At 42.4% G+C, this 18,035-nt stretch overlaps 2 protein-coding genes across 9 annotated transcripts in view; one reads left to right on the forward strand and one right to left on the reverse strand.

Moving 5' to 3' along the window:
* Positions 1-8,608, reverse strand: sf3b2 (splicing factor 3b, subunit 2). 7 transcript variants are annotated; one of them, XM_056369799.1, is made up of 22 exons: positions 8,445-8,608; positions 7,974-8,020; positions 7,471-7,521; positions 6,900-7,130; positions 6,668-6,718; positions 6,244-6,337; positions 6,015-6,109; positions 5,757-5,865; positions 5,545-5,648; positions 4,837-5,088; positions 4,591-4,713; positions 4,415-4,495; positions 4,070-4,297; positions 3,829-3,978; positions 3,515-3,604; positions 3,062-3,169; positions 2,752-2,859; positions 2,388-2,530; positions 1,681-1,782; positions 1,142-1,241; positions 837-1,028; positions 1-384 (listed from the first exon to the last, which is right to left on the reverse strand). In XM_056369799.1, exons 1-22 carry the CDS (start codon positions 8,572-8,574, stop codon positions 313-315), a joined length of 2,661 nt encoding a protein of 886 aa, XP_056225774.1. In that variant the 5' UTR covers positions 8,575-8,608; the 3' UTR covers positions 1-312. The 7 variants fall into 7 exon arrangements, with proteins under 7 accessions (XP_056225774.1, XP_056225773.1, XP_056225772.1 ...); XM_056369798.1 differs by having other exon boundaries at positions 5,545-5,651; XM_056369797.1 differs by having other exon boundaries at positions 6,015-6,112.
* Positions 8,609-9,282: 674 nt separating this feature from the next.
* The window catches only part of capn1 (calpain 1), a 25,832-nt gene continuing 17,079 nt past the window's right edge, over positions 9,283-18,035 (forward strand). Inside the window, exons 1-4 of one of the 2 annotated variants that reach the window (XM_056368685.1) lie at positions 9,283-9,445; positions 13,098-13,148; positions 13,450-13,777; positions 15,878-15,947. In XM_056368685.1, the coding sequence (XP_056224660.1) occupies positions 13,520-13,777; positions 15,878-15,947 (328 nt within the window). In that variant the 5' untranslated portion in view covers positions 9,283-9,445; positions 13,098-13,148; positions 13,450-13,519. Of the gene's footprint in view, positions 9,446-13,097; positions 13,778-15,877; positions 15,948-18,035 lie in introns of both variants that reach the window. The other variant, XM_056368684.1, reaches the window with a different exon arrangement.

Consider the following 18,035-nt stretch of genomic DNA (forward strand, 5'->3'; position numbering starts at 1 on the left):
AAACTTGTGTCATCATTTCATTTATTTACAAAAAACAGAAAAAACCCAAACATAACATGGTTACAGTGAAAAAATAACCAACAGAGGAAATACATGTCACTACCGTCATGTGACACTGATTACGTGAGATGTGTCATGAAAGCAACGTCTATTTATAGTTTTAAAAAAGGGGAGAGAAAAAAACACATATTTACTGTCACTGGTCTAACAGGTGTCTGCATCCTCTGAAGTTAAAATCTGAGTGTGGGACTTCCTCTTTCATTTCCTGTTGTGGCTTATTCTCTCGCAGTGCCTCATCACGGCGTTTCTGCTTTAGAATTTGAACTCTTTGTATTTCTTAGCGCCACCTCTCGTGTCCTGTGGCTGGGCCTTCCTCTTCTTTTGCTGTTAGATGACAATGAAACAGAGAGGGGGGTGGGATTAATATTCAAATGTCACCACAAGAGGAAATCAAATATATTGTGAACCACACTACGTTGCCAGGCCCACACTTCCTTTAGTTTATAAATAAAACACAGGCAAAATCATGTATTCGTCCTACGCAGGCCCCGATCTGTTAATCATGTGGCACTTAAATGTGACCAAATGTTAAATGTTCGATGATGCAGCTGGTGATCTGTTACTGGCAATGTGTTTTCTCTTAAAACCAAGAATTATAGTGCAATTTAACAAACTTAATAGTAAGTAAAATTATGTAACTAATAGAGCACAAATAAGCTTAAACAGCCTTTTAACACAACTAAATTTAAACTACCGTTACTTAAAACAGCCACACTTGCTGAAATATGAAGCTGGAGTATAACTTGAGCGGAGACACTGATTCGGAGTGTCTGTACCTTCTGTTTGGCAGCGTGCTCGGCCACCATGTCACTGAAGTCCTCCTTCTCCACCTGGGCCTGCTGCTCCCTGACGTGCTCCTCGTACTTTTGGGTCATGGCCATTGGGTCCAGCTCCAGCTCCTCTGGGGCCAGGGCCACCTCAACACCCTGTGACTCCTGCCCTCCACCCGCCTTACGACCTGCCATAGCCTGGAGACAGCAGAGGGGAAAAATTAAAAGGAAGGAAGACAGAGGAGGAGAGAAGATTGTACGAACATAAACACAAACATATCTCATCTTAGGCTCATAAAGAGTTGTCTTACCCCTGACATATCATAGATGTGTGTTGAGGCCATCATTGCAGCTCCTACGGGGCCAGTTCGTCTCTCAGGGAGCACCGTGAACAGCTGTGGCGTCTCATTTCTGTGAACACAACAGTACGGTCAAGAACATGAAAGCTGCAGAGTGTTTTAGATTGTATTAATAATTTTGCAGCTGGTGGTCACTTCCAGCTTCCAACATTAACTGTTAACTTTAGTTTTATACCATTCAAAATACCCAGAAACAGTTCTAATCACAATACAACTGATTTTCTATGTAATGCAATAATTACACATTAGTTATGTTTTATTGTTACACACGACTCATTTATCAAATTCAAAAATACCCCAATTTGATATATTAAGTTTTTTTGGTAAAAGTTGCATATCTTTTTTTAAATTTAAAATATTCTACGCCCTTTAAATAAACCCATTAACCAAAAACTGCATGTCAGCTGCTCCCTCTGTTTCCATCAGGAGCACTGGTGCTGGGGTTAAATTAAAACAGCACCACAGCTGTGACAGAGCAGAGCGACACTCACCCGTCCATGGCCTCCTCGATCTTCTTCTTCCTCAACTCAATCAGCTCTGGGGTCTCCATGCCGGCGGGTACTGATGAGAAACCTCCGGGGGTGATCAGTCCACTGAAATGCACAAAATGAAATACAGTACATGATGAGTTCATCCAAGTCTGTCCATCTCCATGAGCGCATCTTTGTATGAATATTAAGCACTACATATTATGGAGCAGTGACAGTGATCTGACACCTGTGGATATTAACCCTTACCTGACACAGATGGAAAAAAGACAGCGTACAACAGCTGACCTAGCCCAACTTGCTCCGTTTTAATACTAACGAGGGCTTTAATCCCAAAGTTCACAGACCAGTTGATCTTGTAATTACATGGTAAATTATGTGTGTGTCTCTGTGCATTAATGAGAATGGAAATAAAAAATAAAAAAATTGCCATTTAACCTTGCAGCTCCTTGAACAGAGTGCGACAGGCAGAGCTACGTTTAGCAGCATGGCTCTTAAGTCTAAGTTTTTATTTCATCTAAAACAATACACATTAAAAATAAAAACAAATATTATATATTTTTATATTTTGGATAAAATTTTCCCACTGATGTTTTCTGCCCACATATAAAACCTTAAAAAACACCTTGTATTTTGGAATGAGACTCGTCATGATTCATATTTTTAAGCTTCTTGATTGAAGTGTTGACTATAATTTGCACATCAAGTACCTATCTGCTGGTGTGAAGAACCCGGTTTCGTCTGGTTTCTCCTCGTCGCTCTCCTCCTCCTCCTCTTCCTCTGATGACTCCTCGTCCGAAGGCTCCAGCTCTCCCCACGGTGTGTGGTCCACCTCCTCCTCCTCCGCCTTTGCCTGAACACACAGACACATTCCTCGTATCAGTTAAACACGCAAGAATCTGAGTGTGTACAACCTTCATGAAGTGAAAGGGTTTCTAAGGTTTATTAAAATAAAATGTAAGAAATACATAATAACTAAATGCCCAAATCTTTTCCAGGAACAGGGGGAGCTTATGTAAGATTATGTGAGCTTATGAAATGTAGGAACCTATGTTTTGTGTGTTGTCTTGTTACCTGGAAGTCTGCAGCATTGGTCCCAAACACGTCACCATAAAGAGGTTTGCCCATTTCATCTACAGGCGGCTTGCCCCAGCCTCCAGCGTGGTATCCAAATGTGCAGTTCTGACAGGCAGAGGAACAGAAGGATGAGGACAAACACAAGCTCAAGAAACCAGAAAAATTAGACATGCTGAAATGTATGTAACCCAATATTTGGGTTTCAGAAGAACATTGATGGAAAATATTTTTTAACTATTGACTTAAACTGGTTTGATTTGTATTTGTCTTTCCCGCAGCAGGACATGTGCCTTGTCTGTGCCTTTACCTCTGGAATGGGGGAGTTGAGTCCGGGGATCTTGAGGTTGGGGTAGGAGGGAGGGGGGCCGTACCTCTGCATGGCTATCAACCAGGGAGGAGGCACCTTGTGGGCGTTCTAGGACAGAAGAGATGAAGGAAGGTCACTCACAAGCACCGTTTTTTCAATAGGTGCTCCTTGTGGTTTTTGCAACAGCGGCAAAGTCAAAACAGATCTGGATTCTTTGTAAAATACTGGTTCAGCTGAGCTGCTACTGAAGCTTTACAAAAGAAAAAGTTGTTCAGGTATATTTGGTTTGTAACTGTCATGTCATTATCTCAGCTGTTGTGTTCCTCCTCTTGTTTCTGTGTCTGTGTTTCTGAATGAACAAGTCTTGTTACTTCTCATATTACAGGAGGAGATTCATTCATTCATTAATTTCCTTTACTTTTTGTGTCTTAGGATTTATTATGTGGAACTCACAGGTCCGACCGGCATGCCCAGAGCGATACGCAGCTCATCAGACAGATCACCTGGCTTCTTCTCTTTCAGTCGAGTCTCAAACTCTTTACCCTGCAGAGATAAAAAAAAAAAAAAAACAAAACAAAACAAACACACACAAAGAAGGTCAGTTTAAATGCAAAAAGAAAAAAGGAAAAAAAGCTTGCAGCAGCACTGTCATTCTTTTTGATCCTGGGTGATCGCAACTTTAGTTACATTACCCACTGGACAGGAAGTAGATTTTCCTGAAGGTAGGATAACTGTGAGAAATGGTTGAATTCTCAAGGATGTAGTACCTCATAGTACAGGTCTCCGTGGATCGTGAGCTTAGGTTTGATCTGCCATTTGAAGAAAGCGTCATGGAGCTTCTGGTAGTCGATGTCGATCTTTCCCATCTTGGGACGAACCTTCTCTCTCATTTTGGTTTTCATGGTTTTGGCGTCCTCCTGTAAGCGAACAAAGAAGAAGTGGTTTGTACTGCATCGTTGTATGGAGGATAGTAAAGCTGAAGGGTTTCTGTGATTTTTGTAAACCCACCTTCTCCTGCAGGGCCTCCCTCATCTCCTGGATTCCTGTTCTCTTGATGAACTCTGGGAGCTCAAATGGAGGTTTCTCTATACCTCTCTTGCCCTGCAGATACTTCCTTTTGAAGCACCAGTGGCGGGGCACCGGCACTGTGTTCCTGGTGGCTTTTAGGTGGACCAGCAGCTTGGGCTCCTGAGCTGTCACATCATGCATCTCCACAACATCTGGACGGGCCACCAGCTGGAGCAAACAGGCAGAAGAGAGATTACATGAAAGGTCATTGTCTTTATTTGTCTCGAAAAACATCCATTTCCTTTTAGACTGCAAGAACAGAAAAAAGGACCAATCTAAATTTACCTGCTTGAGTTCAGCCACAGTCAGCCTGTTCATCCTCCTCAACTTCTTCTTGGACAGTTTAGGTGCATCTGGTCTGATTTCCTGTACATGAAAATACATTTAAAATCTTTTAACACTTAAAGAAAGCAGGTATTTGTTTTCTGTTCTGTTTTCCTAACAGGTGGAAGGATTCAAACCTCATCACTATCGTCGCTGTCTTTCTTCTCCTCCTCGAATCCCTTTTTCCGCAGCACGGCTGTGTCCTGCTTCTCTGCCTTCTCTGGCTCCTTCTCCTTTTCCTTCTTAACATCGTCTGTCAGCTGGGAAAGAAAAAGAAACGATTGAATTACAGCAAAACCAAAGCAAAAGCGAAAATACACTTTAAGCAACAAAACATTATCTGCAACCAACATTTAAGCCTCCTGCACGCTCATGTTTCTTACCTTGAACGCCTCGAAGATCCTCTTGAAGAAGATGTAGTTGGGGTCGTAAATCTCCGGCTCCTCTGTGATGTATTCGATCTCTACCTCTGGCTCTTTCTCCTTCTCCTTCTCCTTCTCTTTCTCTTTCTCCTTCTCCTTCTCTTTGTCGCCACCCTCCTTCTTCTGCTGCTGCTCCTGCTCCGCCTGCTCCTTCTTCTCCTGAGCTCGCTTCTTCTTGCTCTTCTTCTTGCGGTTCCTGCGCTTGCGGTTTTTCTGAGAAAGAGATTTGTTCATTATTTTAAAAACCATAAAGAGTTCCAATAACTACAAAATATTCATGACAAACGTGAAAAACAGGTTCATTAATACATTATGCACCGGTTAATATTTGGATTACAACATGGCAGCACAATCATATGGCCTAATTTGGGTGATGCTGTGCGCACACACACACACACACACACATACACACACACACACACACACACTAGAGGACTGCGATAGTGGTGTGAAATCTGCACAACAACCGCACATATGCTTTCATTTATGAATGAGATCTGACTCAAATATCTAATGTGATACATTTCTCTGGTGCTGAAACTGTGAATTTGCCTCTGCATTACCATGAAGCGATGAGTCAAGTGCCTTGTTTAGTATGTACAGATCCCTCATGCCCTGTCTTAAAAGCACCTTGTATTCACTGTAAGACGGTTGGAGAGAAATACTTACATCTTTCTTAGACATTTGGCTTTCGTCGTCTTCTGTCTCAGACATGACTGGACCAGAGGAGTTTGCCATGTCCATGTCTGCTCCCTCATCATCATCATCCTCCCCTTCTGAAAGGTAGAGAAGATATAATGAGAAGAATCAGACCCCCAAAAGCTGCTATTCCTTTTTTTTTTTGGTCGGTCAGGGAAAACTCAGTCGATAGCTGCACTCACCTGCGGGGTCGGTGAGCTGTTCCTGTCTTATCTCCTTCAGCTGGAGGATTTTCTCCAGAGCCTGGGGGATCTTAGGTCCACTGATACTCACTTCCTCACTCTGCCAGGCCTGGAATGGAAGCAAAAGAAGTAGTACAGAAGAAGTTGTGATTAGGTGAGTGTACAGTACAAGGTAGACTCCCACTGTAAATGAATGAAAGATGTCTCTGAAACTTATAACACATAAAATCACATGAAGAGGAAAAAAAGTCTGCTCACCTCTCTGTTGTCCTCTCCTGGAGGAGGCGGCACTCTTTGCTTCTGGGTCGGCATCATACTCACACCGGGAGGCAGCGGCCCACGAGGATCCAAACCTACTACACACAGTTTGTAGGAGATGCAAGATATTTATTTTGGGCGTGATCATTTACACCAAAAAATGTGGTCACACTGTGCAGCAGGAACTAGAAATCTGAAATTAAACCGAATCACTATGTCACCAACATACTTCTCACTGCGCTGACGGGAGGCATGGCCCTGGGCCCCGGACCCTGCATCTTGGCCATCTCCTGCTGACGCTCTTGTTCCAGCAGCACTGCAGCCTGATGTAAAAAGAGAGGGAGAGACATGAAATACATGAATAAAAGAAATAAGTAGAATCAAGGTGGAACAAAATAAAAGAGAGATGAAAAAGATAGAGCTGTACAAAATGAAAAGGATGCCATAAGTGTTATGAAAGGATTTAAAGGATTTAAAAAAAAACAAAAAAAACATTAAATTCAAAATGAGATTTTAGTGACACAAAAAATAAATATACACACAACATCCACTTCTGTCGAATTTCAATAATCTGTCAATTTGGAATAAAGCCTGTTGTCTGATAATCAAGCATAATGGGGTGTTTGACAGGCTGACCATCTTCATCCTCTCACCCTTTTCTGTTGCTCCAGGAGATCCTGTTCATCCATAACTCTGGATTCACCCTGTGATATACACAGACATTAATGACTGAGGAAATCTAATATAGGTCCTTCTTTTTCTTTTTTTCTAAGTCTTACCATCTGATAGTCTGATTGCATCTCAGTTTAATGTTTTATAGGCAAACCTAAATGCAGCAAGTGGATTACATAGTCAGTAAACCTGTGGTCTAGCCCCCCCCCTCACCTGCTGCTTGGCTCTCTCCTCCTGCTGTAACACCATGGCTGCTCTCTGCTGAGCCATCTTCAGCTGATCATCCTGTGACAGGCCGGGAGGGGGCAAACCTGGGGGCTCTATTCCCATGTGTATGCCAGGTGGAGGGGGCCCTCCAGGCATCATGCTCATAGCCTGGAGCATGCCCATACCAGGAGGCATGGGTGGCATAGGCATCGGGGGCATAGGAGGGATACCCGGCATCTGTGGAGGAGGAAATACAGGAAATTGTGAGAAGAATCGGGTTGCATTATACCAACTGCATAATTATTTGTATATAACCAAAAATTGGACTCTTGTCCTATACCGTCATATTCTATTACAACACAATCATGCCAGTTTCAATAGTGAGTGTTAAATACCTAATCATCCATCAACTTTAGCATACAATGCAAACATTTAGTTTGAAATACACACTCAACTGTTAGCACCATCATACCCATAAATCCCTGAAAGACCTGATTACACAGTGATCTAATCATTGTCACTGCATGGATAGATATAGGAGGGCACTTTGTGAATATGATATAGAAAGAACATTTACCTGGGAGCCCATTTGTTTGTCATCATTAGGTTTGCTGAGGAGAATCCCAGTCTGCAGAGAGAAACATATGCACAACAAATGAACACAGGCTGTGGCACAAAAAACCCTCTCATTCAATGACTGATTGTCAAGTCAACTTTTATTTATATAGCGCCAAATCACGACAGAAGTTATCTCAGGCCTCTTTTCATATAGAGCAGGTCTAGACTGCACTCTTTAAGTATGCTTGAGAAACCTCACTTTAATCCTTAATACTCTTATGCAGCTGTACAGTCATCAACAGTGGAAAGCTATTGCTGTACCAAGCTGAATACACATATAGTACAACAGTGTGCTAATCACAGCAAGTATGAGAGCTGCTGAGATGTACATGCTTACATGCATACATTCCCTGGCGACATGCTAATGCCTAAGAGGGACACACATTCAGACACCGACATCAACGCCAATGCTACGGAACTGCTGTTACATGGGTAACACTTAAGGCACGGCGGCTGAGTTACCTGCATCATGTAGCCCTTCAGTCTGTCAATCAGCTCGTCTCTGGGACCTGGGAAAAAAAAGGAAAAAATATTCAAAAATATGTCGGCACCAGTCATGAGACAACACAGACAGTAGTCTATGAATGTAAGATGTGTATAAATGTTTTGCCACTTTAGCTCCACACATAACAGACCAACAGAAAAGTTGGCTAACGGTAACTCTGGTAAGTGCTTAGCTAGCTCTGAAAGGTAACTTGAAGCAAAATAAATGCCGATAGTGTTGCTTTAAACACGTCGCATTGGTTAAAATATAACGCATTTGCATAATAGTTGCATAAATATGAATCTCAGAGTGTAAACAGGCCCACCTTTAGTTCATTGCAACGTAAGTATTACGTTTTGCTAGCTAACCTTAGCAATTGGCTAGTTACTGTTAGCTAAACACAGCGCTTCTTTCACTGCTCTCTTCGTCTTTCCCAGTCTTTTTCTTACCCATTGTGGGCGCTCCTAGCTCCGCCAGCTTGGCCTGAAGCTCCGGGTTGCTCCATGTATTCAAAGCCGCAATAGCACTCCCTAAATCAGACGGGAGGGATTCGGTTCCCGGTGGTCCGTCTGAGGCCATGTTGAGCTTCTCTCAATGAAACAACGGCGGCAGCGGAGGACGCACGAGAGCGAGAATGGCACTAGCGCGAAGCATGATGGGGAACGCGCACTGCCCCCTGGGACGTGAAGTCTGAAAGGAAAAAAGACGTAGTTACAGATTATAGCCTCTAGATGTCAGTGTTGACTCTTTAAATCTTGTTAAGAATATTATTTTCAGATTTTGTATGATAAAACTTCAATATGTATACCTTTTAAAGCGTCCGGTATTGCGGAAATCAATGTAACCAAACCGTTTGCAATACAATTCTGCATGACAAAACTTTAAAGGAATAACATTTCAGTGCTTTTAGGTGTCCAACATGGAATATAGAGGAGATGAAAAAAGCCAAATACACATGTTATAAAAGTGAATAATTATTACCGATGCATTAATGTGTATGCAGCCGTTTAATGTTGCATCTATATTAGCACTGGAAAAAAGTAGACAAAGCTACTGTAGACACGCATGATAATGGACATTTTGGGAACACATATTGTCTCATTGTTAAAACCTAAGCACATCGAATGTCCAATTATGTCCATGCAATTAATCTAACAAAACTATAAAACATCTACATGAAAAACAGAGAGTATTAAGCCCTCCCTTCCAGTACAGTTTGTTGTGTGAATAGCGGGCACTGCGCAGGCGCACTGTGAAGTGGGCGCATTAGATCCAATAGACCAGGGCAGAGGTAGCGGGGCGTCTCTAAATAAGCTAAATAAGCGCTGGTAGACAAGAGCAGGGGAGGGGACGGACCTACACTAAACATGGAAGGGGGAAGAGAAAGTCAAGTAGTATGTTAAATGTCAAAACAACTGCTTTTTATTTTTTTAAGGAAATACCCTTCAAGGTAAATATGAAATTCCTTCACCAACACTGTTTTCTTTCTTTGTCGTGTGCTGCCAGAAGCTGTAAATCTTGAAATATGTTTGACACCCTAGTCGGAACTTTCTTTTCTTTTTTTTTTTTTTTTTTTCTTTATGAGGAGAGCTTGAGGTTTGTGAACCGTTGCACTGTGAAAACTGTGACCTATCGTATAAACTCAACTTCTCGCATTAAGATCAGACTGGTACAGATTTCAAGGCAGCACCAAAAACCATGAAGTATGCTAATGTGGCGCGGTTATTTCCGCGAAATCTCTAGTTTTTTTTTCCGCTTGTATTTAATTGTGCTCGGTGAAGACGGATACTATAGCTTTGATGGAAGGGAGGAGAAACGACATGGGTCGCTCAGCTGTTTGCGTTGATCAACTTGAAAAAGTTGCAGCTTTGAATACAGCTGGATATGTTATCTCCTCTCAGGGACCGCACCTACCATCAGGACTCCATGCTTATCTGTGTGAACCATATGCCCATCTAAAAGTTTTAATATGCATGAACATAAGCTTTAACGTGCACTTAAGTGGCCTGATTATCAATCACAAAATCTACTGAGTGTTTTCAGTTTTCAGTCCACTTTGATAAAAATCACTCCCATAGTCAGCATTTATTCCCCTTCAGTGGACACTGTGTGTGTCTAGTTCCTCTGCATGTCTATTTTCTGCACGGCTTCAAAGCTAAAAGACACTTTGGATATTTCATTTCACAGGGTTTGGAATATGAAGCCCGCATGCAGAAATACACTGAGGCGGTCAGAATGCTTACTCATGGCACAAACACTGCACATCACACACCCTCAGGCATTACTTAAGTTATTACACTCAGCATGAATTTAAGCAGTCTGAGTCCCTCACTGTGTGGTGAGGAGGGAACCGCTTGCAATGTTAGACTCAGACACATATCAGCAGAAAAGCAGTCATTACACACACTCTACTGACGTTTGTATTGGTTTCAGAGTCTGTGTTTGTCTGCTGGTAGACTCATGTGACCCCTGTGTGTCCCCCTCTCTCTGCATATACTGTACATTTTTCCTCCTTGTAGCTGCATGACCCATATCTTCTTTCATATTGCATAATGACAGCTAATAATAACATAATATGTGTGCAGCCTATAGTGATCATGTTGGTCGCATATGGCAGCCGTTCATTACTCACCCTGTTATTGAGGAATTACCATGTTGATGCCTTTGGAGTTATTTCAATACGCAGCTGTGACATAACACATAAACACACACTGTTATGGTTCAGCTGAGAGCATACATTTCCATTTAAATGAATGAGCTCCCGCAGAGTTGTTTTCGTGTATTATAATTCAGCTCTTTGCTGTTAGACTGTAGTTGCTGGTGAGAAAGCCCAGAGGCTTCTGCTTACAGTATCTGCATGGACATGTGGTGTACTGCTTGTCGTTTCTCATAGATGTGACTACCTGCACTGAAGTGGAGGATATCTATGAGTGTGTGAGCGTGTTTCACATGTGAGGGGAAATAAAATATTCATCATATCCAGATTGAACTCGCGTTGGGTCTGAGTGCGCCCCGATAACATGCAGCAGAGATAAAACCACCAAAATGGCTGGGATGTTCATGAAACATGTTATACTTTGTTGTTGATTATAGTGATTGTAGCAAACCTACTTCTGCTGATTTTCTATAATAACTGCTATTACAGTCACTAAAATCATTATTTGCAGTGTTTCAGTGTATATGTATTTTACTATAGGATCTGCAGTAATAGTTGCAGTAACAGTAGAAACAGTAGATTTAGTAATAGTTCATTTTGCATGGACATCCTTGGTCCAGTGGGGTGAAATCTGTATTTTGCATGATTAATCTACTTTTTATTCTTCAAACGAGGTTTCGGTGTTATATACGTGAAACTCAGCACACATTGTTCCAGGTATAAAGAAACATGGTCTCCCTGACTCATGGCACGAACCTAAACTGCCTCTCGGAAGTAGAATTTCACTTAAAGTCAGAGGTGTTCATGTGCAGAGTTGCGTTCAAGAACACTGCGGTTAGTGCTAGAAACAGATTTAATGTGCTCCTGGAAGAAGGAAAGGCTTTGTTTGTTGTGTGAGTAAGGGGAGACTGAAGACAATGTCCATTTCCTGTTCTGCTGCTTCTTATATGTTGAGGTCAGTTTTATAGGCTACTTGTCTGCAGACATCTGATCACTTCAGCTGTATGCTGCAGCTGCTGTCTTATATTCATATGTGGGCTGTGACAGAAATAAATAAACAACACACACAGTGGTGATAGTCTTAGTGACAGTAATAGCATTCATAGTGAAAGTAGTAAGAATGCAGGGTGTGATGTGAAATGTCTCATGCAAATAAGAGTAACGTAGCTTTGGTTCCAAGGCCAAAGCAATACTTTATTTGGTACTTTATTTTGAAAAATATTAAAACAGGAGCTTCACCTGGATAAAAAAAATTGAAAAATGTTTTTTAAATCAGACACTGGCTGATCCAACAATAAGTAAAGAAGAGTGCAGATGACTGAAGTTAGATACCCAAACCTAACTGATACTGTTAGTGGTGGCAAAAGAAGCCATGACAGTGGAACAGACAGAAACAGTTTTGGATATTGTAGTGGTGGTAGGAGTCATGGCACCAGCAGCGGAAGCTGTAGTAGTAATAAAAGCATTCACTCACACAATTTCTCACAATAAAGCAACTTCTCACACTCTGTAAAACAACAGTCCTGGAAACGACTGCACGCTCTGTTCTCTGGCTCCGTGAGCAGAAACATTTTGCAGTCAGTGAAGTGAGCCATGTTCAATGGGTGTGGTTTTCAGCGGGCAGAGGAAACTGTAACAGGGCTCCGCTCCGCTCTCTGTGCCAAAACTCTTATTCAGCTTCTGACACGATTGATAGCCGAGGCTTGAAACAGGAAGAGTGTAAAGTTTTGATAGCTCGGAGTCGAGGTGGTCGAAAAACAGAGACGGAGCTGGAAGTGAATAAAAAAAAAAACAGGAGAGCTGTTAAAAATGAACATGTCTTTGGTGCACATCTGTGTATCCGTGTGTGTTGGGCAGAAACGCACAGACGGAGAGATGCACGGCGATGCAAAGACAAGAGGAACTGAGATGAACTCTCCGGTGGCACTAATGACAGTTTACACTCCCGCCTCCCCAGTTGTGCTTAATTAAAGAGTCGGAGAGAGCTTTTGCTTGTTCTGCTTCTTGTGCTCTCCATTGTGCATGAAGATTCACTAAACACTGAACCACACCCTCTGTTAGCTCAGTGCGCTGTAAATACACTTCACACATGCACAGAGGCCTGCCATTCACAGACCATGTTTAATACACCTGTCTGATGAGACCCCGACTCTCTGACTGATACTGTACACATTCAGCACCGTGCAGTAAAAGTAGCACTGGTACGCCTGTTGTGACTAATCTCTTTGCTATGCAGAGCTAACGTGTGTGTGTGTGTGTGTGTGTGTGGTTGACTGAAGAAGCAAGAGAAGCCTCAGTTGTCTTTTACACCCTGAATGTGTATATAGAGGGTGTATACAGCTTATGCTTTTTTTTGTGTGCTATACAAAGGTATAGAGCTCTGTATGGACACGCCTCTCTCATTCTTCCTCCGTTCAGTGTCTCACTTCTCACTTCTTTCTTTTAGGGGTTTACCGGCTGGTGATCGCCGTTGATCGGGACAGGATCTGCCTTTGCTGTGAGGACGACATCTCTCTCTCTCTCTCTCCACAGCTTCTACACTTGTCATTGTTATAGCATCTGAAGCACCCAGCTACAGCAGAACCACAAGTACCGCAACCAAGCTACAGCCTGGTCTCGTCAATATTTAATAGCTCCTTAATGGCCACTAATGTTTCATTTTGATTTATGATTGAAGCCATTTCCACCTTATATCAGATATACGTCAGTGCCACTGCAGTGCTTTTTGTACAAGCTGTTGATGCAATAGGTCACAGTTGCCTCATTAATTATTGACACATCCTAACATCTTATTCTAGTTCCACGCATATAAAAATATCCAGCAGAGACCGACAGTCGACCCCTCACTGTTAACCCCACAAGCTCAGGATGGTGGAGGAGCGCATTTACGCCACAGGCATGGCCGCCAGGCTCAGGAGCCAGTGGGATCGTGACGAAGGTCTGGGACAGAACCACAACGCGGTGAAGTTTCTGGGTCAGGATTATGAGTCTCTGAGAGCCCAGAGCCTCCGGAGTGGGAGGCTGTTTGAGGATAACCTGTACCCGTGCGCTGCGTCGTCTCTGGGATTCGATGAGCTCGGACCAAGATCCTCCAAGACCCACGGAGTCCGCTGGATGAGGCCCACGGTGAGGATCTGAGTAATTTTGAGGTGTCCCAGCTGGGATATTCATATTATTTTTTGAAAAAACTAAATCTTCATTGCAGCAAGGTCATGAGACACACAGTTAGGTTGTAATTTCATTTCAGTCCTCTATCAAACTGTTGACATCCAATTAGCCGGACTGTGCTGAATAAACCCTACAGATCCCAGTGGAGTCTTCTGTCACAGCATGAATGAGCCGACCCAATTTATTGAGCAACATATAGGAGATAATCCTGTAAATATTCCTGTGACCATTTCAAATTAAAAGGTAGTGTTTCAATAGACAGAAAAACCTTCATTTCTTAACAGGGCTTTTATTGTGAAACATTTAAAGGCATACCATGTGCATAAACAGTCAGATGGGATTAAAGGACGACAAAGTGGATCATAATAGGACTAGAATAATACTCAAGATGAGTTTTGGTATCGGCTACATAAATCCATGGCTGCCTGGGAGACATAAAAACACACATTCCACACCCTGGAAATATTTGGCAAACTTTGGTCGACTGGCTGCAACAACAAACTGTATATTACTGTATATTATATGGGATTCTTTGTATATGCAAAAAAAAAAAAAACAGGTATGATCCTTTAACTTAATGAGTTATGGAGAAATCCGTGAAGGAAGCATGGTCACGAACTTTCTACCTGTTCCATCATCCTATAAAATCCATCAGACATCGACCGGTGACTTCAGGAGTCGATGACACACTCTGTGGTAAACCTTCCTTGAAGCCTTTTTTTCTTTAAACCTTTTAAAATATTTGTGCCCCTCCAAGCATCCTTGACTTTCATCTGTTGCTTGGTAACTTAAACTTTCAGTCTGGAATAATTGGTAGATATTATTTTAATGCTCCAGTAACACCAGTCAGGAATCCTGTTTGGTGCAGTTTAGGCCTTGTAAGTGTCTCAGGGAGGAAGCAAGTGTATCAGAGCTTTCTCTTCATCTTGATTTGTGCCGTCATGCCTGTCTCTGTGTCTCTCCCTCTCTCAGTCTCACTCCATTATAAATACACCAGGGTGCTTTGTGTAGCCGAATATGACACCAAAGAGCTAAGTGGGGCTGTCTTCATTAGGTGTTATCACGGCAGCCCTGAACACAGCACACACTCATTACTGTCTGATTTGCACATACCGTGACAGGTCGCTGCTGTCAGCCCTGTGAAAAGCGCAGCGAGACGAGTCGTGATCTTAAAAGCTTCGGAGGGTCGTGATCGGCTACGTTACTGCAGCTCCCATTTGAGTGTGAACATGTGTATTTCCTGTGTGTGTGTGTGTGTGTGTGTGTGTGTGTGTGTGTGTGTCTGTCTCTGTTCAAAAGCTTCCCGGGGGTGTCGTCTCCCCAAAAAGTTGGATGTTTCACAATGCCTGCACCACAGGATCTGTAATATCGACGCTGCATAAGTGGATTCATGGCGTTCACAAAAAAAAAAAATCTGTGCTCTGTGTGAGCCTGAAAATGGACAACTAAAGTCTGTGTGCGGTGCTTAGAGTTTCTGTGAATTCAACCATGTGTCTACTGGTTTGTGTGCAGCTGTGTGTGGGGCGCAAGGACAAATGGAGTATTTCTTTTTATAGCTTCACCATTCAGGGTTTCTCACGCTCAACATGCTGAGTTGAAGATGGTTGGTGAGGCAGGGAATACTGGGAAAGAGACACAAGAATGTAACATTGTTTTCTTGAAGTGTTAATTACTTTACTTCCACCAGATCCAGATTATTATCCGGATCTGCACCAAATTGTGAAAAAAAAAAAACTCATAGATGTCAACATCCAAATATATGTCTGATTTTTTTTACATCAAGATCCATAAATCCATATCCAATCCCTAAATCTTGCAATGTTAAGGATAGTGATAAAAGAATTCCTGGATCCGACCCTTTCACTGGATCCACACCAAAATTGAATGGGTTCTTCCTTCCTTCCACCAAGTTTGGCGCAAATCGGTTCAGTATTTTTTGTGTTATTCTTCTGACAAACAATAACTGACACAGCATGTAAAAACAGCAAATGTATGTTTGATAAATTTGTATCCAAAGAGAAGTTCATCCAACCTCATTTGTCTCTTTGTTGTCGACAGGAGTTCTGCAAGAGGCCCGAGTTCATTGTAGACGGAGCGACTCGGACGGACATTTGTCAGGGAGCTCTGGGTAAGTCCCATTGGAGGAGATCCCAACTGCTTCACTGTTATTATTGTGTGATTCAGCTACTTGAGGAGAGGAGAGGGAGAGAGAGAGAGAAGTGATGTTTAATCTGCAAGAAAAGTTAAAGTGAGGAATGCTGGCAGCTGGTAAGTGAAACAGGTCATCGACTGGAAGGCTGCCAGCTGCAATCTGAAGTCTAGGTGGTGAAGTCTGGAGCTCTCCTCTTCCCTTTTAGATCCACAGACAACATGACCTTGAGTGAGACGCTGAACCCTTAACTAAGCCTGGGATAATAATTGATTTAAGTATATATTTCAGTGAAATGATTAACTGTCATCACCCTGCCAGAGATTTATATTAAGAGGTGAGCGTGGGGTTAGGGGGAAAAAATGAAATACTATGACAGTGAGCTGAAAACACACAGGTAACAATCAACCATTTAAAATCAGTTTGGAATCCATTAGCCACTACGAGCTGTGTTTTCAAATGCTAATGATCTTCTGGTATGAGACAAGTCAGACTTGTAAACATACAAAGTTTTAGCCAGTTGCCTCCATAGAAAGAATGAGAGAAATGAATAACCATTAAAGATGTGCTGCAGCTTGTTTTAAATTATTTTTTAATAATTTCACTGACTTGCGAAAGAGAGATTTAAAAGAACTGAACTAAACTGAGGCTGGAAACATTAAACTGCTACACTTCCTATAATGCAGCTTGATAGCATCTCTTCTTTCGATCTTCACTGTCTGGAAAATGCACATATTGCAACTGTTTTAGTTGTACTCTCCTTGTAAACTGATGTTGATGTATAAAACTGGTGGAATACTCTTTAAAAATTGCATATTAGGATCATTTTGGCCAAGATTACCACTCTATTGGAAAGGGACAACAGGTGAAAATCAGCTGACTGGCATACTTGCATTGCCTGTGTCAAACACATGACTTCACCAAACTAAATGTGTCGGGATTCCTCCTTTCATGTGCAACTACCAGTCCAGGCTTCAGCTGTAAATAAGACTGAGCACTTCAGTCAACACACCAGGTCAGAGACAAACTGAATCAGGAGGATATGAGTGGCAGATGGAGAAGGATGGACAGAAGGAGAGAGTTAAGAGTCAGCCCAGCAGAACCAGTAACAGCTGATTGCCGGAGATGTTTCCTGCATCTATAATTCATGCTTTGTTTCTCCGCGTCACATCTGTAAACAAGGCCACCCTCCCTCTGTTTGAGGAGCTCTGGCGGCGCAGGAAACGACCCCCACCATCTCCAAATGAAATAATTCAACCCCCACCTCTCCCCTCCTTCCCCTCGCTCCCACAGGAACAACTGCATTGCAAAACAATAACCCCATAAATGTTGAGCTGGAAAACATCAGGCATCACTTTGTTTTACAGGCCAAAATGCACCATGACTGAGTGGCCTTTTGTCCGTGCTGAGGGGTTATCAATCAGAGCAGCAGCTGCTTTCAGGCGCTGTTTATATGACAGATAAGAATAGAAATGTGTGGAAATAAAAGTGAAGCAACCTGTGCTTTATTTCTTGAATTGCTCCCGGTCTAGATAAAAAATGGCCCTGTGCATCATTAACCAGCTTTTATAGATCCAACACTGGTTAGAATGAAACAGAAAGTTTCGAGAATAGTTACGACACTTGGCATATATACAGATATGAGGATAGACCCATCAAAATGTACAACAGAGCAGATTACACAGATCCTGCATGCGTGGTGAAACTGTGAAAAGAAAACTAGTCACTCAGGGTGTTCCCTGTCCGGTCACTGAGAAACTTATGCAATACAGTATATCATAACTACTGAGGCTTAAACCGACAGTGTGATTCTGACTAATAACATCAGTGGGAGACTCAACCCCTCTCCTAAGTCCACTGGAACAAGTGCCTCTCCCATTTACCTGAGGGCAAAGCTTGTTCAAACATAGTTCCTGACTCTTGCCTTCACTGAGCTGTTAAAGGGTGGATTCGATGTTTGTGTCCTACAGACGCACTTCAAGTTTTATCTCAGTGGTATGAGTGAGTTATGTAGACCACCGTGGAAAGAAAAGCACTGGACTTCATGTAGAGGTGAAGGGTAGCTGT

This window comes from Seriola aureovittata, chromosome 23, assembly GCF_021018895.1.
Source record: "Seriola aureovittata isolate HTS-2021-v1 ecotype China chromosome 23, ASM2101889v1, whole genome shotgun sequence".
NCBI lineage: Eukaryota > Metazoa > Chordata > Actinopteri > Carangiformes > Carangidae > Seriola > Seriola aureovittata.

Excerpts from the sequence above, each read along its gene's own strand:
- sf3b2 (XM_056369796.1), bottom strand. The coding sequence starts at position 8,574 with ATGGCCTCAGACGGACCACCGGGAACCGAATCCCTCCCGTCTGATTTA. Across the intron at positions 3,170-3,514 it reads TGGGCATGCCGGTCGGACCT|AACGCCCACAAGGTGCCTCC; the intron begins GTGAGTTCCACA and ends CTTCTGTCCTAG. Across the intron at positions 1,242-1,680 it reads ATCGAGGAGGCCATGGACGG|AAATGAGACGCCACAGCTGT; the intron begins GTGAGTGTCGCT and ends TTGTGTTCACAG.